Raw genomic sequence first — 22959 nt, forward strand, 5'->3', positions numbered from 1 at the left:
TTTGCAAAATTCTTATGGCTCCAAAGAGCCAACCTGTAATAAACAGCTTTCACCTTCTAAACCACAAAACAGGTCTGAATTGCTTGAACATTACAGCTAATTGCTTGCCTACTTCAAAGGAAGAATTGAAAAGAGAGAGAGAAAGAAAGTCATAGGACCAGGAGCATTGCAGGCAAATCCACCTCTAAGGGTTATGAGTTGTGGCTTGAAGCTGCTGGGCAAAGTTATGGCCTCAGAACTGCTGTTTGCGATTAAGTTGATGGGGAGAGTCTATCCCACAATCTTTCCCTGCCGCGGACACAGAGTCTTTGTTCACATTCAGATTTCTCAAACTGTTGCCAGGGTCAGGCTGAGGTCAGACACCACAGTGATGTATAGAAGAACATGTCTGGGAATTTCTCTCACACTTAAAACACATACCAGAAAATGAAGAAGAGGACCTTGCAAAATCTGTCTGATGAGACCCAGATTATACTGTAGCTTTTCTTTTAGTGCCTTCATAATTTTCTTCTCCTGACACAATGTTTTATTAATGTGAGTTGCGATAGCCCTTATGATTTTATGTCCCCTGAAGATAAGTATGCTCAGTAGCACTCTGACACTTCATTTTCCAGCCCTGGGGGGAAAGTCCAGTAAATCTACTCAAAAAAGTCTTGCATCCCTTCCCCTGGATGTGTTGAAAAGTAATTGCCATGGGCCTGACACTGGATATCATGCCACATGTGTAGAGGCGGCAGAAACGTAGCCCAATCTACTCATGATCTCAGCCTTTCAGCTTTACAAACCTATCTCAGCTACCATACTCACCAGCCCAGCCTATGACTGGGAGGAAGGAACCTGCGTTTGACCCATAATTGTCACAAATTGATGAAAGCAGTCTAAAGCCAGATAAAGTTGGTTCTCTGTCATCTTAAAGTTTTCATTTGTATTTTCTTGAAAGGGAAACTTCACCCAAGCCCTCAGAGGACTGACTACCTTAAGGGTCTTCTCTCTGCTTTCATGCAAAGGGAAACAGAGTAAGTGGATTTGTATGGTGCCTTGGAGGACTCACAGTTGAACCAGTCTTACTTTGAATGTATTAAATATCCCTGCTTTTCCCCTTAGCTTTTTGGTGTTTCTAGTGGAGCCCAGAACTGCCCCCCTCCATTGTTCTCCTGCTCACACAGTTGCAGAGCATGGCTGGCAAGTGAGGCACTAAATAGAATTTTTTTTGTGTGCTCAGCTGCTACATATGACAGTGGATATTTCATTCTGCTGTCAGAATGTTATTAATAAAACATGGGGTGTGGAAAGGGCCACGATTTCCCCTTTCAATCACTATAGCATTTGCAATGAAAATTTTATTCAGTGTGTAATTTTCAGTTAATGCTTGACACTTAAAATGTCGGTAGCAACGTTTTGTATGGTTATTGAAGGGTTAATTGTATCATGTTCTCTGTATAAAAGCTCTGCTTATCAAAAGCAAATAGAAGAGTGTATGCAAATGTGTGTCGATGACCTTTTGCCTTTCCAGGGTTAATTTATATGGTCATTAAAGATTTTATGAAATTGAGCAGCCTGGTGCTTCAAATCCCATTTTACCTTCTTCACCTAATTTATGTAATTCCTACCTGAATGGAGGAATATGATTTTTATTTTTTGTGCTGCAGTGAAAACAGCATGCCATACTGTAGGGAGTTGCGAGCTTGGTTATCTGGCATTACTCAGATTGCTAAAAATTCATTAAAATGTGACATCAGCACACTGAGAGACAAATGATCACAGGATGAAAGAGAACAGTGGGCCTTTCACGGATTAGTGCTGCACAGCCCCAGCATAGAGGCTAACCGCATAAACAGATTAGTCTACCAGCAGTGGCATAGCTAAGATTTACAGAATAATTAAATAGGTTTGAGTTACTGTGAGGATTTCCATGTAATCTAGCTGGTGTGAACCCGTGAATGAGGTGTGGGGTGATGCAGTTGTCATAGAAGTGTACCTTGCTGTGTCCTAGGTCCCATACAGCTCCCACTTAAAAAAAATTCTCCAAGGTAACTGAAGTTTCCATACTTTCCTTTAACAAAATATCAAAGAATTCCTCCAAGATCTGGAGTCTGAAAACAGGAGTAACACCTGTCTTTTATGTAATCCATTATTATCACATTATTTCTCTAAGAATTGTTTCTAAGACTCTGACACTTATTTAAGTCCACGGAACAGGGTCCATGTGGCTGCAGGTTTCTAGACTTGAAATTACAGACTTGCTTTCCACCTAATAGTTTCTTCCCTTTCAATGTAAACTGTACTAACAATGATTTTTTTTAATTTTTAGTTAAGTATATATAGGTGCTCTCGATGGACATGGAAGAAATTGCTTTAGATAAAAATTTGCATTGATGTGCTCAGTGCATTCTAATATAAACTTTTGCACAATTGTATGTCCTTTTATGAGTGAGAATATCTGAAGACAATTTGCAAACAAAGTTTTTAGTTTATTTTAGAGAATATTTTGGGGAATTTTCAATGCTACTGACTCCTGTGCCTTTCTTAACAGAAGAACAAAGTGAGGAGGCAGAAGGAGCTATTAAGCCTACAGCAGTGGCTGAGGATGATGAGAAAGACCCAAGTGAGAGAGACAATAGTGAAGGCAAAAACTCCACTAAAGACTCTGGTAAGATGCTGGACTTTTTTGCCTTTCATTTTCTTATACCCATCTATTCCCTGAAATCAACCTTTTCTTCATCCCCACCCTGCAAAGCTTATTAAAAGCTTTTATTCATTTTAAAATGTCTGAACATTCCCACTACTATTCATTGTATGTGCATTTTGCATGTGATTTCTATCAGTAGCCTCCCATTGACCTATTTTTAATCATAACCATCTGACAGAATAGACGTGGATAAGTTGAAGAATATTACAGGAAGACCAGCGAGATTATTTTTTAATCAAATCAGTTTGTGTGCTTGTAATTTTTTAAGCGCCTTTCATTAATCTTAGCTATACTTGTGATTCCTCTGATGGCATATTAATTTTTCATAAGCACAGGATTAGATATCACTTGAATTTTGTCATTCAATCATATGCACCCCCTCCCAAACCAAGTAACCCTAAAAATTAATGCTATTTTTCCTTCCTTTGTTTTTTAACTTATACTCAGGAATCTGCCCTTTTTAAGGGCATCTATTTGAGGCATTTCAAATAAAATCCAGTGAAAAAGTTTATAGATGATTCAGCCTAAGAAAGAGGAAATATCATTGAAAAGGGATTAGGTGCTGGGTAATTTTGATCTTCTAGAATAGACAAATCCCAGTAATGAAAGCTACTGTCTTTGAAAACAAACCTTCGTATCATGACATTTACTTGTGCACAAACAAACCCTAAGCCAGCATCTGGTGTGGATACCTAAAGCTTTTTCTGTGTTTGATTTGGCAAATATATGGCTTCATCCATGGTTTGTATGTATGAGATGGAAATCTATGGTTACAATGAATATTACATTGGCTACTTTTGCTGCACGCTATACCTAGTTTTATTATGTTGGACTCATTGAAGCAGAAGAAGTGCTGAAATGGGTTCAAGCCTATTAGTTTCATGTAGTCATCTATCTTCTCCTTGAATTCCAGTGACAGCCGCATATAAAGACGCTTGTATTCACTATGAAGATATTGGATTGTGCAATATGTATCATTTTTTACATATGAGTTTCTTTAAACCTGAATTATCCCATATTTGTAATTCAGTCTTTGCATATTCAAGCTTTGCATTCCCTTAAAAAATTATCTAAGGGGCTCCTTGCTCTTCTCTCCTCTCTGTTCAATGGTGAATTTTTTATGAGAGTCCAGTGAAAAAAGTGTCATTATTATTTACTTCTAGGATGTAGTATCTAACATATGATTCTAATTTGATTTAAACAAAGAGGATCTTACATTGGGATCGAGCCTAAAATGAAATCTCTGGAAAGATGCCATACAGCGGTCTATTAGCAGGCTGGCTCTTCAGGCTACTCACATGAAATTTGAAGCACCTCATGATTGGTTAATGACAAGGGTGGTACCATCTAAACTTCACTTGAAAAGGGTTGCAAATAGAAAGGTAGTAGTTTATTCACTGTATGACGGACATAACCAAGACTAGCTATTGGACTAATTTAGGCAGGGCAGGATTTTGTCTGTATTCAGTGACATCTTTCACATACTAGGACTGAAACAGATTATGAAGCATATCTCTCTGATTCTTCAAAAGAATGTAAAAGACACACAAACACACACAAAGATCTTTTGCAAAAGGGAAGGTGACAAAAAAGGTGGCAGGAGGCAGGAGGGAGGAAAGTGGAAGGGGATGAAAAAAGAATTAAGATGTGTTATGTACATGCACCAACTTCATGTGATGAAACATGAACTAATAAAAATAAAAATTAAAGACACTTATATCACATCAGTGTTTATTGAGTGCCATATAATACTTATGCCATAGGTCATGATACTTGATGTCAAATATTTAATATCTAATACCTTATAAAGGATGAATTCTGGGAATCTCTTTAAGATGGATCTCATCTTATCATTAAAGAAAGAATCTTGCTGGGAACATACCACAGGGCTTTGCAGTTTACTGCTCTGCATAAGTAATGGGCTCAATTGGTCCCTAATGGCCTGATGAGTTATTGTCCTTCTTTGGGTGCCTAATTGTCCCATGCAGACAGGACTTGGGTATATGAGAAGATAAAGACCTTTGCATGATGGTAGCATTTTAAAACAAGTTTTATCCTTGTAACAATAGCTATATTCCTCCCCAGATATAGCTATTGGGATAAAAATGAGCTCTAAGCAAAGACCAACAAAAAGTAAATGCTGAAATACAAATATTTAGTTTTGAAACCTCTCAGACCATCCTTGTTATTGAAAACTAACATGAACTTTTAACAACGTGTTCTGCTTTGTAAATTGAATCTTATTAGGTTAAAAGTTATTACATGGATTTTCCCTTGTAAATATTTCTAATGATTGAATAAACACACATACACATGAATATTTTCTTACTATCAGCTATAATTGTCAAAAGAATAGTAGCATATTTATGATCACTATCTTAATACGTTAGATGGGAAAACAGTTTAACTCCACTTCAGCATAGAACTTTTTAGGCATAAGGGGATTAATAGATGTTAGGAAGACCATGTCTGTGTAAGCTGTTGTGTCTAGTTGCTGACATTAATCTGTAGGTGTAGAGCTTTCAAAATGAGACTTGGCAATATGCAAGTTATATTTGTTGAATATTCATTCATAATAGAAAAGCCTCCTAATGCCTCATTTATATTGTCATTTAAATCTAGTGCCACTTTAGATTAATTATAATCCAAATTATAGCTCTGTGCAGTATAAGAATTAATATAGAGTTTATCCAGATTAACACATTTGCATTGAAAATGTAATATGTCTCTGCTGTGGCTAAGGGGACTACACTTTAATAAGGGAGTAAACACGAGGAAAGATGGAAATTAACCTTCATTATTGCAATTAAAATTATCCTTTCATTCTAGTCTCATTAGAAAGAATACCACACAGATAATTATAATTTAGAATTATTTAGGGTTGAATAGCATCTGTTATACCCAAGTTTCATAATATTCAAATTTTATCAATAAATTGACTCATAAATAACTCAGTATTTTTTATTTTTTCAAGATTTGCTTTGAGTACATGTGTGTTATTGGATTTTCCTCACTTGTTACGAGCATAAGCCATTTTACAACCTTCTGTATTTTAGGGATTGAAAATTATTAAGTAGGTGGCATCTGATTGAAATGAATTATGTCATTTTTATACTAGCAATCTCATGCAAGTTAAATAATCCTATAACTGGGAGATAATCATTGGTTTATCTATTTGGCAGTGCTTATTTGTAATTAGACTTCATTTATTTTAGTTAAAATTCATTAAAATGACATTGCTCTTTGAGGATATTATGGCGTTCTTAATCATGATTCTATTTTAAATTTTTCTGGTCTAAGGTAAAACAAGATTTATTTTAAATAAAGTTGCAAAAATAAACTATGAGTGATAAAAGTTAATAAAAACTTTCCTAAAATTAATTGGCCCTATTTTCATATACGGCATTTCCAGTATAACAAATTCAGAAAGAAGATCTCAGAGTTGATTTCTTATAATTTACCAAGAATGTCATAATATTAAATTTGAGACAGCACCCCTTACAGTATTCAATGCATTCCTGCATAAAATGTAACTTCCATTGTTTCTACAAATACTACTGATGACTTACTTTGCTCCATGAGACTGTTTTTGTCCTGTTACTACATCTCAGTGTTCTCTGGTTCCTATTAGTAGCAATAGCTTGCATTTCTGGCATGCTTAGCTAAAGTTAGGCAGCCTACACCTTATTTATAACTTTATAAAACTTGTTAATTTAAAGTAAAATGGTCTTTGAGAGGCTCCCAGTTTATATGCACATCATGGTTTAATTAAACTAATTAGCCAAAAAATACTGGATTTAACACATATGTTGAATTTTAAAAGTAATATCCAACAGTTATTGCAATGGCCATGTGATAGAGACCCTACAACTTTTACTTTCTTGATGCAACATGGAACATCACAAAATTCAAAAGCAATTATATTTTTGATATTGATACACATAAAAACAATATATTCTTATATACATGGTATTAATTATAACAAACATGCACATCGGTATATAGGCTTAATAAAATGTTCCAAAGCTTAAAATTAATACTTTTTGCATCCTTAACACTATCAGTATTAGAATAAGACACATATTATCCACATTTATGGAAATAAGTCATGGGTACATAGTTAATAGAGCTAGAAGTTTCTAGAAGGTTTATTATATTTCTGATACTCAAAATGGCCTGAAAGCAACAAAAATAATGAAAATTATTTTTCAACTTGTATGTCACAGTCTTCAATAACACAGAAAAATTGAATCAACTTTTTATTTGCTATTCCCCAATTGTAACACAAATATAAAAGAATGTGATAAAGAAGTGTGACAAAAGAGTATTAGTTTCTTAAGGAAACTCATTAATGGGAATTTTTAAAGAAAAATTTCACAGAATCACTGGCTGATTTCAGTGACAATCATTTTGTACAACTTAGACTGACACAATAAACAAAAAATTTAATTTGCAAATAATAAATATATAGTTTTATTAAACTTTAGTATTTTTGAAACAACAGTAAAAAGTACATTCTGTATTTCTTTAGCAAAAGAAAAATAAACTTTCATTCTAGAATTAACTATGGGACAAATATCCCTGATTTTTACATGTATTTGACATCATGTACTTGAATATTTATAAATCAATAGAGACTTTAAATTTAATTCACATTTAAATTCATTAAAATACAAATATGAAAAACTATTTTTAAAATATCTAAAAATTCAGTTTCTCCAAGGCATATGTAAATATATACCAATTCAAATAAAACCTAGTGTTCATAAATCTAGAAATCAATTATCAGTGCAATCTACTGAAAATTTAGCACCAATTCTATACTAAACACAAACCCTTAGGGAATAAAATTATTGTCATCTAGATGATTTTGCTTTAATTTTAATCTCCTCAAATAAGTCTTATTTTAAAATTTATTTTCTCAATTTGAAATTTCTGAATTTATCTATATGATATAAAACATTTATCTGTGTCCAGGTAGAAATAGAATAGATTTAATTTTGTTCATTTATACTTTGTTTCCATAACATTCTTGACCTTATTTGTAAATTAAAAGTAGATTATTTTGCAATAAAGTGCAATTTGTTCATTTATATGAATTGTATGTGGATTGAAAAAAAAAGTCAAGATAAATCTTCATGCACAGCATACAATCAGATTATGCCTGGACTATATATTTACGTGGGACCTGATAGCAATCAATGGTTTAGCTTCATTGCATTTCAAGATGTATTTGCACCCAGTTGTCCAGTGATAGTGTCCTCACCCTGGAAATAATTTAGTTGCAAATTGACTGGAAGATGGTGAAAATTGAAAGTTAAAATTAGAAATACTCATAATAAACAGCAGAAAAAAGGTCAGATGATACCTCGCTATGATGAGATTGGAATGGCTGGTAAATGAGGTTTTGTGTTTGTCGTGAGATGTATGTGACATGCCTACCCAATGTCGCTGTAATATCCAGCCTCGGAGAAGAGATTATTGAGCAAATTGATGCTAGAAAGAATTTTCTGTTAGATTGGGAAATTAGAATTGTGCTCTTTTCTTTGATGTATGTGGCTCCTAAATGCTACATTGCTCATCTAGGCAAAAATTTACATCATCTTTAACACCAAATATTTGGATTAACCTCATGAAACAATTGTCTTCATTGAGATTTGTACTGTAATGTTATGTGTACAGTAACCTGATGAAACATATAGAAAAGAGAATATCACTAATGGCAGCAGAAATATAATGTATGATTAATTTTAAAATCCTTTTAATTTTCAAATTCATTCCTGACATAAAAACATTATTATTTTACATCCTGAATTATAGGTCTTCTAAGATAATTGAAATCTCAACATTCAGGATTTAGAAAAGAGATAGGTAGCTAAATATTAGTAAAAATAATGAATTTCTAAAGCCAGTATTTGTGAATGGTAGTAGATTGGCTTTAATGTAATAAAGACATTCTGAGACACCAGAGAGCACATGTTATTGATGAACCTTTCAAGGCCACCTAGGGTTATCTAAACAGGAGACAGGAGTACGTTTTAAAATATATTTATAAAATCCACTTTGTGGACAAAAAGAAATGTGTCTTTTTACCTTTTGAAATTAGAATCTTTCAAACTGCTTGTCTGGCTCTTTTTGTGATTCAGTGGATTTAGAGTTACAATTATTTGAAAAACATAATTTTTCTGATTGTGACATTGTGAGTTTTTATAAATTGATTTGCCTTATTCTTTTTGGGAACCAGGTGTAATCACACCAGAGAAGGAGCTAAAAGTCAGTGTGGCAGGGTGCACCCAGCCACTCTTGCTGGCAAAAGAAGAGGATGCTGCAACAAAAAAGGCAAAACCTACAGAGGATAATAAATTCTGTCATGAACAGGTAAATACATTGTTTTCCCTTTGCTGCATAAATATCTTCTTTGTCTGTTTATTTACTCCTGTTAGTTTTAGAGCCTCAGAGATTCCATGATTTTAAAATGCACACAGATATCCTATTAGGCAATATTACTAAATCTTAGTATTAATTCTAGTGTTCTGAAGTCATCAAAATCCATTAATTAAACATGGCCACGCTTATCCGATCTTTTCCAGTTCTATCAGTGTCCGTATTGTAACTACAATAGTAGGGACCAAAGTCGGATCCAGATGCATGTCCTGTCGCAGCACTCAGTGCAGCCAGTCATCTGCTGTCCTCTGTGCCAGGACGTCCTCAGCAACAAAATGCACCTACAGCTGCATCTGACACATTTGCACAGTGTGTCACCAGACTGTGTGGAGAAGCTGCTTATGACAGTAAGGACACTAAATGTTGATGCATGTGTGACATGATCCATGTAAAGCTATCAGTACAAATCTGTAATTATGGGTTGATAGAAATTTCTCTCTTCTGAACACATACCACACTGTAGTGTTTTTTTTTATAACTATCATGTTAATCAGGTATATCACGTTGAGTTTAAAATTTCTTGGTTGTCATTATAAAAAGTAGACCTACAAAAATCTTTAAGCTATAATGTTTTAAAACAACAAAATACAATATTATAAAAGTATTAATTTAAAATTTGAAAGGATGTTGCTACTTTGATTAGAAAAATTTAAATAGTCTGTACTACTGCACAATGGAATATGCTGTGAAATTTATGATTTCTGGAGTACTTTTAACATAAACCTCTTTGGTTTTCAAAGGTGCCTGTCCCTGATGTGATGATGCCAAACAGCATGCTACTCCCAACAGCCACCCCTGAGAAATCAGAGCGGGACACACCTGCAGCCATGACAGCTGAGGTGTCTGGGAAATATTCAGGTATGCTAGTCTCTGATCTGGATCTGTGGAGAAAGTACTCAAGGGCTTGCCTTTGTGGCAGGGCTCTGAGATTTTTACTATCAAAGATTTTTTTTAAAAGTTACTAACAATACCTTTCCCATGAAGAGAAAAAACAAGCCATTTCCAAGAGCCTTATTTTTAAAGGTATATTTGGCATCTGGTTATCTCTACCTGTACTTGTGGAACCCAATTGTCAGACAGCCAAGAATATTTTGTGTTTTAATTCATGAATGCCAAGATTATGACCCTTGGCATTATGCTAATTGCAGCATACTATATTACTTTTGATTGTTTTCTTCTCTATCCTGAAATTTCTTGAGGTCAGAGGTGATTTCTTGTTCACCTTCATGTGCTCAGTACCCAGCTATATAGTCGTCAATAAACATTTCCTCAAAGAATCAATTAAACAGAAATCTTTATGAGCTCCTATTTACCATATGTAGTGATACTTAAGCATTAGGTTTTCTTACTGTAAGAGATATGTTTGTCCTTTCTCCAAATAGGTGAAAGCCCAATGGATGACAAAAGTATAGCAGGTCATGAAGATTCAAAGGCTAGTGTGGAAATAAAGAGTGAGGAGCAGAAACCAACTAAGGAACCTTCAGAAGTATCAGAATGGAATAAAAATAGCAGTAAAGACATGAAAATCTCTGATACACTACAAGATCAACTGAGTGAGCAACAAAAAAGACAACCACTCTCAGTTTCTGACCGCCATGTTTATAAGTATCGTTGTAACCATTGTAGCTTGGCTTTTAAAACTATGCAGAAGCTTCAGATACATTCCCAGTACCATGCAATTCGGGCTGCAACGATGTGTAACCTCTGCCAGCGTAGCTTCCGTACATTCCAAGCTTTAAAAAAACACTTGGAAGCAGGCCATCCTGAACTGAGTGAAGTTGAACTTCAGCAGCTATATGCCTCCTTGCCCATGAATGGTGAACTTTGGGCAGAGAGTGAAACTATGGCCCAGGATGACCATGGGTTAGAGCAGGAAATGGACAGAGAGTATGAGGTGGACCATGAAGGGAAGGCAAGTCCTGTAGGAAGTGACAGTAGCTCTATTCCTGATGACTTGGGCTCTGAACCAAAGCGGACCTTACCTTTTAGAAAAGGGCCCAATTTTACAATGGAAAAATTCCTTGATCCATCTCGTCCCTATAAATGTACAGTGTGTAAAGAATCATTCACCCAAAAGAACATTCTCTTGGTCCATTATAATTCAGTGTCTCACCTGCATAAGTTGAAAAAGGTTTTGCAGGAAGCCTCGAGTCCTGTTCCACAAGAAACCAACAGCAGCACAGATAACAAACCCTACAAGTGCAGCATCTGCAATGTTGCATACAGCCAAAGCTCAACACTGGAAATCCACATGAGGTCTGTGCTCCACCAAACAAAGGCCAGGGCTGCAAAGCTAGAGCCAAGTGGGCATGTGCCCAGTGGGCACAGCATTGCAACAAATGTGAATAGTTCTGGCCAAGGGATGTTAGATTCTATGAGTTTAGCAGCAGCCAACAGCAAAGATACCCACTTAGATGCCAAAGAATTAAATAAAAAGCCGACTCCTGAATTAATCTCTGCTCAGCCTACACATCACCCACCACAGTCACCAGCACAGATTCAGATGCAACTACAGCATGAGTTACAACAGCAAGCTGCATTCTTTCAGCCGCAGTTTCTCAACCCAGCCTTTTTGCCTCATTTTCCCATGACCCCTGAAGCACTACTGCAGTTTCAGCAGCCTCAGTTTCTCTTTCCTTTCTATATACCTGGGACAGAATTTAGCTTGGGGCCAGATTTGGGCTTGCCAGGCTCTGCCACATTTGGTATGCCAGGCATGACAGGAATGGCTGGCTCCTTACTGGAAGATCTGAAGCAGCAGATTCAAACCCAACACCACATTGGCCAAACTCAACTACAAATTTTACAGCAACAAGCACAATACCAAGCCACACAGCCTCAGCTGCAGCCTCAAAAACAGCAGCAGCAGCAGCAGCCACAACAGCAACAGCAGCAACAGCAGCAGCAAGCAAGCAAATTATTGAAACAAGAGCAAAATAACCTTGTAAGTACAGACTGCCAGATTATGAAGGACATGCCATCTTATAAGGAGGCAGAAGAGATTCCTGAAAAGCAAGAAAAGCCAAAGCAAGAATTTGCAAGTGAAAGTGAAGGACTCAAAGAAGGCAAAGACATAAAGAAGCAAAAGTCCTTGGAACCATCGATCCCTCCACCCCGAATAGCCTCTGGGGCCAGAGGGAATGCAGCCAAAGCTTTATTGGAAAATTTTGGTTTTGAACTGGTCATTCAGTATAATGAAAATAGGCAAAAGGTACAGAAGAAGGGCAAAAATGGTGAAGGTGAAAACACTGACAAACTGGAATGTGGCACGTGTGGCAAATTGTTCTCCAATGTTCTTATTTTAAAGAGTCACCAAGAACATGTACATGGACAATTTTTTCCATATGGAGCACTAGAAAAGTTTGCTCGTCAATACAGGGAGGCTTATGACAAGCTTTATCCCATTTCTCCATCTTCCCCTGAAACACCTCCTCCACCACCACCGCCTCCTCCCCTGCCACCAGCTCCCCCCCAGCCTTCCTCTGTGGGCCCTGTGAAAATGCCGAACACTGTTTCTACTCCTCTACAAGCACCACCACCCACGCCTCCACCCCCTCCTCCTCCCCCTCCACCCCCTCCTCCTCCCCCGCCACCTCCACCCTCTGCACCACCACAGGTGCAGCTGCCAGTCTCGCTGGACCTTCCACTCTTCCCTTCCATCATGATGCAGCCTGTGCAGCACCCTGCGCTGCCCCCCCAGCTCGCCCTGCAGCTCCCCCAAATGGATGCTCTCTCTGCAGACCTCACCCAGCTTTGCCAGCAACAGCTTGGGTTAGATCCCAACTTCTTAAGGCATTCTCAGTTTAAACGCCCAAGGACAAGAATTACAGACGATCAACTAAAAATTCTGAGAGCTTATTTTGATATCAATAATTCTCCAAGTGAAGAACAGATCCAAGAAATGGCAGAGAAATCTGGCCTCTCTCAAAAAGTTATCAAGCACTGGTTTCGAAATACACTTTTTAAGGAAAGACAGAGAAATAAGGACTCACCATACAACTTCAGTAACCCTCCTATAACTGTTTTGGAAGATATCCGAATCGACCCACAGCCTGCCTCCTTAGAACATTACAAATCAGATGCATCATTCAGTAAAAGGTCTTCTAGAACGAGGTTTACAGACTACCAACTTAGGGTTCTGCAGGACTTTTTTGACACAAATGCTTACCCAAAAGATGATGAAATAGAACAACTCTCTACTGTTCTCAATCTACCTACTCGGGTTATTGTTGTATGGTTCCAGAATGCTCGTCAGAAAGCACGAAAGAGTTATGAGAATCAAGCAGAAACTAAAGATAATGAGAAAAGAGAACTCACAAATGAACGGTATATTCGAACAAGTAACATGCAGTACCAATGTAAAAAGTGCAATGTGGTTTTCCCCAGGATTTTTGACTTGATTACACACCAGAAAAAGCAGTGTTACAAGGATGAGGATGATGATGCACAAGATGAAAGCCAAACGGAAGACTCCATGGATGCCACTGATCAAGTAGTATACAAGCACTGCACAGTGTCTGGACAAACAGATGTTTCCAAAACCACTGCTGCCCCTGCAGCAAGTTCTGGCTCTGGGACTAGCACACCCCTGATTCCATCACCCAAACCAGAGCCTGAGAAAACTTCTCCAAAACCTGACTATCCCATAGAAAAGCCAAAGCAGAGTGAACCTTCTCCCCCTTCTCAAGGCGTCAAACCAGTGCCAACAGTAGCTTCGACTTCCTCAGATGCACCACAGGTATCCACAGCCCAGCCACAGCCACTGCTACCAAAACAAGCCCAACTTATTGGAAGACCTCCCTCAGCCTCTCAAACCCCAGTTCCTTCCAGTCCACTGCAAATTTCCATGACTTCTCTCCAGAACAGTCTACCTCCACAGTTACTCCAATACCAATGTGATCAGTGTACAGTTGCCTTCCCAACTCTGGAACTTTGGCAAGAGCACCAGCACATGCACTTCCTTGCTGCTCAAAATCAGTTCCTTCATTCTCCATTCTTGGAAAGGCCCATGGACATGCCATACATGATATTTGACCCCAACAATCCTCTGATGACTGGACAGCTGCTGGGTAGCTCTCTCACACAAATGCCACCTCAAACCAGTTCCTCCCACACCTCAGCCCCTCCAACCATTACTGCTTCCCTTAAAAGGAAACTGGATGATAAAGAAGATAATAATTGCAGTGAAAAGGAGGGAGGAAATAGTGGTGAAGACCAACACCGTGATAAACGCCTGAGAACCACAATCACTCCAGAACAACTGGAAATACTCTATGAAAAATACCTGCTGGATTCCAATCCTACCAGAAAAATGCTTGATCATATTGCACGTGAAGTAGGACTGAAGAAAAGGGTGGTACAGGTCTGGTTCCAGAACACACGAGCAAGAGAAAGGAAAGGTCAGTTTCGGGCAGTGGGACCAGCCCAGTCTCATAAACGGTGTCCATTCTGCAGAGCCCTGTTTAAAGCAAAGTCTGCCTTAGAAAGCCACATTCGCTCTCGACACTGGAATGAAGGAAAGCAGGCAGGTTACAGCTTGCCACCAAGTCCTTTAATATCCACAGAGGATGGGGGAGAAAGCCCACAGAAATACATTTATTTTGACTATCCATCTTTGCCATTAAATAAAATTGATCTATCAAGTGAGAATGAACTGGCTTCTACAGTGTCAACACCTGTTAGTAAAACAGCAGAACTGTCACCAAAAAATCTTTTAAGCCCTTCTTCTTTTAAAGCAGAATGTCCTGAGGATGTAGAGAATTTAAATGCTCCTCCTGCTGAGGCTGGGTATGATCAAAATAAAACTGACTTTGATGAGACTTCGTCTATTAATACTGCAATCAGCGATGCCACCACAGGTGATGAGGGAAACACAGAGATGGAAAGTACCACAGGAAGTTCTGGAGATGTGAAACCAGCACTGTCTCCTAAAGAGCCAAAGACACTCGACTCTCTGCCAAAACCAGCAACCACACCTACTACGGAAGTCTGTGATGACAAATTTCTCTTTTCTCTCACCAGTCCATCAATCCATTTCAATGATAAAGATGGTGACCATGACCAAAGCTTTTATATCACAGATGACCCTGATGACAACGCTGACCGCAGCGAAACCTCCAGCATAGCTGACCCAAGCTCACCAAATCCATTTGGGTCTGGCAACCCTTTTAAATCCAAAAGTAATGATCGGCCAGGTCACAAGCGCTTCAGAACCCAGATGAGCAATCTCCAACTCAAGGTTCTCAAGGCTTGCTTTAGTGACTACAGAACTCCAACCATGCAAGAATGTGAAATGCTGGGGAACGAGATTGGTCTGCCTAAACGTGTGGTGCAAGTGTGGTTTCAGAATGCAAGAGCAAAGGAAAAGAAATTTAAAATTAACATAGGGAAGCCTTTCATGATCAATCAGGGTGGAACGGAAGGCACTAAACCAGAGTGTACCCTCTGTGGGGTGAAGTATTCTGCCCGCTTGTCCATCAGAGATCATATTTTCTCCAAACAGCACATTTCAAAAGTGAGGGAGACTGTGGGCAGTCAGCTTGATCGGGAGAAAGATTATTTGGCTCCAACCACGGTTCGGCAGCTGATGGCACAGCAAGAACTTGATCGTATAAAGAAAGCTTCAGATGTACTGGGCTTAACAGTACAGCAGCCAGGAATGATGGACAGCAGCTCCCTCCATGGCATCAGCCTGCCAGCAGCCTACCCAGGACTCCCTGGCCTTCCTCCCGTTCTTCTCCCTGGGATGAACGGGCCATCCTCTTTGCCTGGATTTCCACAAAATTCAAACAGTAAGTCATTTGAAGGAGAGTCAGCCTAGTTAACTAGATAGCATTAAGCAACCCATCTCATGTAAACAAGGCCCAGGTGAATTTAGACTTCTTTTAACTTTACTAAGTGCAACCAATAAATCATTTAAAATATGTGTTTATTGGTTATTGCAAATAACCAGGAAGTAGGTTCACCTGGACAAATGCAGAAAAATTTGAACTAGATTCTACCAGATTTTCAGAAATGTATTATTTTTTGCCATTACCTCTTTATGTCTTAAAAACATTATTTTTATATACTAATGTCAATGCTGATTTCAAATGGCTTTTCAACACAAACAGTGATACAGTATTTGGTATAAATATTAAGAAAGTGAAACAATGAAAATACACATTCACTGGTGTTTTAATTCCTGTTCTTTCCAAGAGGGGCAGGAGTTTTTGTTTTTGTTTCTAATTTGTTTGTCCCTCCACCCATAATAAGTGCCGTGAAATTTAAAAATTAAGGTCTCTCTAGCCATAGGAATCTACATACATTGGATCTAGCATATAATAAAGCTTATGTTTAAAGTTAAATAAAAATATGGCTTCTGTGATAATTTGTAATTCAGCATTACTATGAGATTTTGATTTTGGTAGCACCCATTGCCATTGCCACTTGTTACTTAAATAAACTCACAACATTAAAAGTACATTAATAATATTCCATGACTTTCTATCCTTCTCTCCTCCCCAGCTCAAGTTTATAATTAAAGTAACCACAGATGCTGAATCCAGCTCTGTGTTCAGCGGGAGAAACATAAATTTGTACAATTTAGATTTTGTGTACAGTTTTAGATTTTGTATAGTTTAGATTTAAGTATAGGTATTCAATTGTAACAGGTTGAATAAATTGCATATATTGTATTAGGCAATCATGCAGCTAAAAATATAACTCAAGCCATGTATTATGAGAAATACAAAAATATAGTTGTAATTTCTTCTTTTAAGTGTTATTCTTCAAATTATCAATGATTTTTTCTTTTTAGAAGGAAAATTTGACATTCTAAAGAGATTTATCTGGCATTTACTAAACATGTGTATACGTATATGCATATTTATCTACAAAGTTCACAAAGAATACAAGGAAAGCTTTTATTTTCAGAAATTTGACTTTTATATAAATTTCAAATGTTTCAATTTCACTCTTCTCTTACAAAAAAGAAAACTGGCATTAAAATATTAAGAAGTTACCCTTATTTTAACTGTTAGCTTAGCAGGCATGGAATCAATTATATTCAATGGCCTGCCATTGCTAGCTCATCTGGTTCCTTGTCCTGAATGATTTGTTGACTTTAGATGGAAAGAGAGTGGAACCATACATAGAATGTTACCAAGAAAACATTTGTGATGTTCCTTCCTTTATCACACCAAGTCCCTCTTCCTTAAAGTATTTTGGGCTTGTATGGATAATCTAGGGACTTAAATATTAGATCTACAATTATATGTTTTGCTTGTTCATTTTAATTAAGTCAAATATAAGTATGTTTAAAACAATGCAGGGCTGGGGATTCAGCTCAGTGGTTCCACCACCTGCCTTGCAAGGTCCCGAGTTCAATCCCCAGTAACAACAAAAAAATGCAATAACAGGGTTTTTTGCATATAGTGTTACTACTGTTACTTTGTGATGCCACTGTATATACCACTATTATTATTAATTGACATATAAAAGAGTGTGGCAGAACTTCTATGATCAATTATGTAAATTAGAAAGGTTTCAGGTATTTTACATAGGCTAAGAACAGTTGAGGTATCTATGCCTTTAATTCATAAATCTGATTGATGATGATTGTGTTGTCACCTCCCTGTGGAAGTGGTGGTCACAGCATCTTATTTTTCTCTCTAATGGGTCAGAAAGCCTTTGCTGGGACAATGGGTCCTTCTGTTAATTACCCTTCTGGTTTGTTACTCTGATACTGGCACCCAGAGGGCCTGAGCAAAAGAATGTGAGATGGAAGTTGAGAGAAGACATTCACGAAATATTTGAACAAACTAACATTTTTCTCATTTTATTCACCATAAATATAATTTATATCCATCCCCTGAAATACGGGCCCTATTATAATTATCAACATTGCTGGGAGGATGTTGGAGATGAGGTCTTCCATGGGTAAGAATATCTTTGAACACACCAGGTACCAAGGAACTCAGCAGTTCATCTGATGCTTTATTAAATCATGGACCAAAACCAACTGGGGAGAGTTGTAAAGAGAAACGCTCCATGAATGATGCTACCTACTGGAATTTGCAATTTCTCTTGAATTAGTCCTTTGTTTGTGATAGATTTTAACATTAGCACAGCAGAGCTATCAGTGGGACTCCATTGGAGAGCCTGAGTTCTTCACTTCCAGTTCATATCTTTTTAAGGTTAATTTACCTGTGATGGGGAGAACAGAATATTTTAACCAGCTCATGGAGTAGAGCTGTGGTTTTCCATCTTTCCATCATCATCTTTTCATCTTATCCAGCAAATAGAGAGAATTATCCCAGCTAAGTCAAATCAAGAGGAGAAAATTTCTCCATAAGTAAAATAATGTCTGTATTTCTTACAAGCTCTGGGCTCTTGGTACAATTTGTTATCTGTATGAGCATACTATAGGGCTATGATAAGTTAATCTTGGATCCATTTTAATAGGATTTAGGTGAGCAAAAGGCTTATTTTAAAAACATTCTATTCCTTTGAAACTTTTAAGGTTTTAATCTGAAGTAAATCAGTAAAAAGTGCTCCAGTGAATCTTAGATATGCTGCAAAGTCGTGAGTTCCTCCAAAAGCCACACCCGAAAATTAGCTTAATTGCAACATACACTTTAGGTTCTATTATTTATCAATCTCTAAATTTTATGATTTATACATACATTTTATTTTGTTTTTGAAGGTTGGAATTGTTCCCTTGTTGGATATTGGCCTTAGTGTTGACAAAAATTGCTTACTTCCAGGAAATCCTCAAATGACAGAGTCGTACAAGCTTGCTCAGAAGGCCCCTTCAAGTGTGATAGAGGTCATGTTTACCTGACTCGTGAACAATGACCCAGCCCTGTGCTGATTATTATTTCTTATTGTTCATTTTTAATAAGATGAGTTGTTTTCTGATTTAAATTTTTTCACATTTTAGCATTTTTCCATCATGACCATATTGAAAAAGAGAAAATGGCAATACAATATTACATGATCATATGCTTGGAAAAACTTAAAACTTAAAATTTATATTTTATCCTTTGGAGTTGGCTTCTTTTGGCATTTGATCAAGATGAATAATTACTTGATTTTCTATTTTAACTTTTTCTCATGTCAAGCACTGTCTGATTTTAAATGTTCCATTAGTGTTTGAAAATAGAGCCTCACCCAATTTCATTAAATGAAACTTTAAATCATGCTTTTTTCTCAAACTTCACTGTAATTTATAGTGCATTGGGGTAAATCTAGATGAGATTCTTCATAATTTTAGCAAAATTGTGTTTAGCCAAGCATGTAAATCTTTTTATTTTTGCCTCAAAAATAAATTTTAGTTTTGGAAGATCAAGGTCATGGGAACCTGGAGAAAAGAAATAACCTGTAAAGAGGATCATGCAGCAAGCATTTTCTTCTGAAAGCATTATTTTCAGGAAAGAGTACCTAACACAGGAAAGCAAAACCAAATAAGTTGATGATAGTATGAGATTATTCACAAAATTTTTTATCTCTACATGAAATTTCTAAGAACTGGAGTAGGACTTGAGAAACAGGAGAGAATGTATCATTAGCATTATAACTCAATAAAAGATGTGAATCTTTGCTATGCATTTAGTTTTAGTTTTGAGATGCCATCACTTATTCCATGTCAGTTCTTCTCTTCCATGTCTGGTTTTTCTGGCTCCTGAATTTTTAACCACAAATTTTTATAAGCTTATAGCTTTTATTAGTAAGCCCAATATATGTACTTATTATTCTTTCTTTTACTGATTATTCTTAATCTGAATCTCTTTTCCTAAACATTTTATTTAAATGGATTATTAACTGACCTTATTTCTCAAGATGCTAAGCTCCTAAAAATCCCTATCTCTGATATTCCTGGTAACTTGACTATATTATCTAAGACTCTCACTGCAGTCTTCTAAAAATTTTTATTATTTCATTGTATAACATTTGGTTAGGAACATGTAGACCTCATCTAATGGGAAAGCCCGAGTCAACAACTATTGATCCATCTTACTAACTGAAATTGCTATTTTTTCCCTGTTTCTCAGTTCTCTAAATTTGTTTTATCTCAAGTGCTCATGTCAGAGAGATACTGGTAGGTGAGCTAGGGATTTCCTTTGTTTTTGGTGGGAAATTAAAATGCACTAGCTGAAAGAGGATGCAGTGGCTGAGTGTGAAGGTGAAGGCTTGCACTAGACCTAGACCTGAGGTTGGTTTTGTGAGTAGACAAAAGAAGCTGATGATCAATATAGTGTCCCTCCAACAGTACCAAGAAGGTTATTCTGCCTTGAGTGAAGTCTCCATCTGAATCACTCAGGCTTGAAATTTAATTATTAGACCTTAATTCCTTTGATGCAGCATATATAATCCTTTGCTAAATGGAAAATAGTATAGAATACCATAAAATCGGAATATCATAGCAAGAAAGAACCTCAAACATGGCCTAATACAGTATATATTGAGCCTGTTCAATAATAGCCTGTTTATCTCTTTGGTTGTTTCTTCGTGATAAAATTTTGTAGGGAAGCAAGTGGAAAGAATATGAAGATAACAGAAATAGTAGGAATAAAGGGAAGGGAGGTGAGGGTGTAGAACCTCCAAAAGCAACTATATTACTTTACAGTTTTCCCTAGGGTTAGCTCTAAATCCTATAGATTGAAGAGGTGTATCATATTAAATTGGATTAAGGATCAAGGACTTTACTCTTTCATTCCTGTCATACTCCTGGAAAGCTTAAGCCATTTGCATTTTAAATTTATTTTAAATGTGTAAGCTATTGTTCAGTAAAACATGGGCACTTGCTGGAAATAAAATGCTATTTTCAAGGATTTCTTCTTTTTGCTTTTGAATATTTGAATTGCATCAATAAGACCAGAAGACAAATTTGAGTGGTAGCTATAAAATTTACTGTTCTGCAGCCCATTGACCATTGAGTCAGAGATCCTTTTCTGTCAAACACCTACCATTTGTAGGATTCAGTTTTCTTATTTAAAAATGGAAATTTTAGTATCTATTTTCCTTGATCATTAAGGAGCTGGGGGACTATTCTCTAACGTTATGAACAATAGCTACTACAACTATAGAAATTATTCCAAAGCAAATCAGAGAAGAGATGGGTGTGGTAAGTTTAAACAGAGGGGCATCCAGTAACAAGATAGGCAAACTGAGACCAGTTTGACCATGGTAGAGTCAAAGAAAGAGGATGTTGAGCAGTTCACACCAGGATATCCACAGATACTCAAATCCCAGGATGCTCAAGTCCCTTATGGCAAAATATTTGCATATAACCTATGTACATCCTCTTGTACACTTTACACCATCTCTAGATTACTTACAGTACATCATACAATGTACATTCTATATAAATAGTTGTTATACTGTATTGTTTAAGACATCATGGTAGGAAAATTATGTACATGTTTAGTATAGATATAATTAAAAAAATATTTTTGAGCCATGGCTGCTTGAATCCATGGAAATAGAATTTATATTTTGAGAAGAGCTTTCTTGGCTAGGTAAATACCAATGAAGAAAAGAAATTTTTTTGTAGCTAAAGAATAAAAGGATGCAATCATATCTTGTTTTTTTTTTAACACCCATATGTTGACTGTAGAATAGAGATAAGACTATGACCAGTATTAAAACATGATTCTAGTAAGCCGTATGACCATTCTTTCTACAGCTATGTACAGATAATGACACTTTATTCCTTTTCTTCTGTTTGGTTCTCCTGGTTAAGTCCTTGTCATGATCATTTGGTGAACTTTATATAGTTAAAGAATAAGCTGCCATCAATCTCATATTAGGCATCAATCTGTTCTTTCTACAATCAAATTTATTTGGTTTTAAAAACATATTCAGGAAGCACACAGGCCTTTACAATTTCCTTTTCCATCTTGAGCTGTCCATTTCCCAACCAACTATCTAGCTAGTAAAAACTGGCTTTGTAATAGGTTATGACTGACTACTATGTTACATTGAGTACTTGAATTCCAACAAACTCCACTCCCCTTATTTCAGGAGTCCTCCACTACCCACACAATCTACCTACTGAGCATTTAGTTTCTCTTCTCTAATGAGGTGAGAATCATTTTTGCATATTATAAGCAAACCTGAAAGAATCATGTTTTCAGAGCGGTGAAGTTGAGTGTTAATATGTGCAATTTCCATCAATGACTCTGTTAACAGAGTTGTCAGGGTGGTAATGAACAGCTTAACCTGTACCCTTTAAAATGACATCATGCCTAACCATGCTTGCTGCTAGTAATGAATATCTGTGACTTTACTGTTATTTGTTTTGTGGTATCTTCAGTGATCATTCACTATTGCTATTTAATTAGCTTATCACCTTCTTTATTCACTGTAAATGTATTTTTCTACTGGAACATGGGCAGATGGCTTTCATTTTATTTGATAGCTAATACCTTTAATGAACATAATAATTATCAGACTGCTCAGCTGAAGGACAGAGTGAGTCCACAAGCCCAGAGGTATAGTAAAAATTGGTTAAAAGGAGTAAAAATAGAAACCTTGCAAACTGTATATATTAGAAGTAACCTTTTTGTTCACTATGATGTCTTTTGTTAACTATCTTTCATAATATGACAACGTTTTGTTTTCTGAGACAAACATTGCTAAACTATGTAATTTACTTCCCCTAGATATATGGTGAGGGTTAAAAGTAATAGAAGAAACACTGTCAATGGAGGAAAGCCCTAAACTGTAGTGATTGCCTGGAATCATGACCTGCCCTGTTGTGTATAATATGTCTTTTCTGATGCAGCAGCATATGTTCTGTTTAGGTGTTAAGCATATAGCCTTTGGGTGTTTTTCCATGCATT

The 22959-nt window shown here is 36.7% G+C and overlaps 1 protein-coding gene across 7 annotated transcripts in view; it reads left to right on the top strand.

The window, feature by feature from the left end:
- The window catches only part of Zfhx4 (zinc finger homeobox 4), a 189845-nt gene that overhangs the window by 162667 nt on the left and 4219 nt on the right, over window positions 1-22959 (top strand). For 6 of the 7 annotated variants that reach the window (XM_087190507.1, XM_087190504.1, XM_004842035.3 and 3 more), the window contains 5 exons: window positions 2534-2650; window positions 8934-9067; window positions 9280-9480; window positions 9874-9991; window positions 10516-15924. In XM_087190507.1, the coding sequence (XP_087046633.1) occupies window positions 2534-2650; window positions 8934-9067; window positions 9280-9480; window positions 9874-9991; window positions 10516-15924 (5979 nt within the window). The remainder of the gene's footprint in view (window positions 1-2533; window positions 2651-8933; window positions 9068-9279; window positions 9481-9873; window positions 9992-10515; window positions 15925-22959) is intronic. The other variant, XM_087190508.1, reaches the window with a different exon arrangement.

This window comes from Heterocephalus glaber, unplaced genomic scaffold, assembly GCF_053883595.1.
Source record: "Heterocephalus glaber isolate CG9 unplaced genomic scaffold, H.glaber_assembly_v1.0 deba00001553, whole genome shotgun sequence".
NCBI lineage: Eukaryota > Metazoa > Chordata > Mammalia > Rodentia > Bathyergidae > Heterocephalus > Heterocephalus glaber.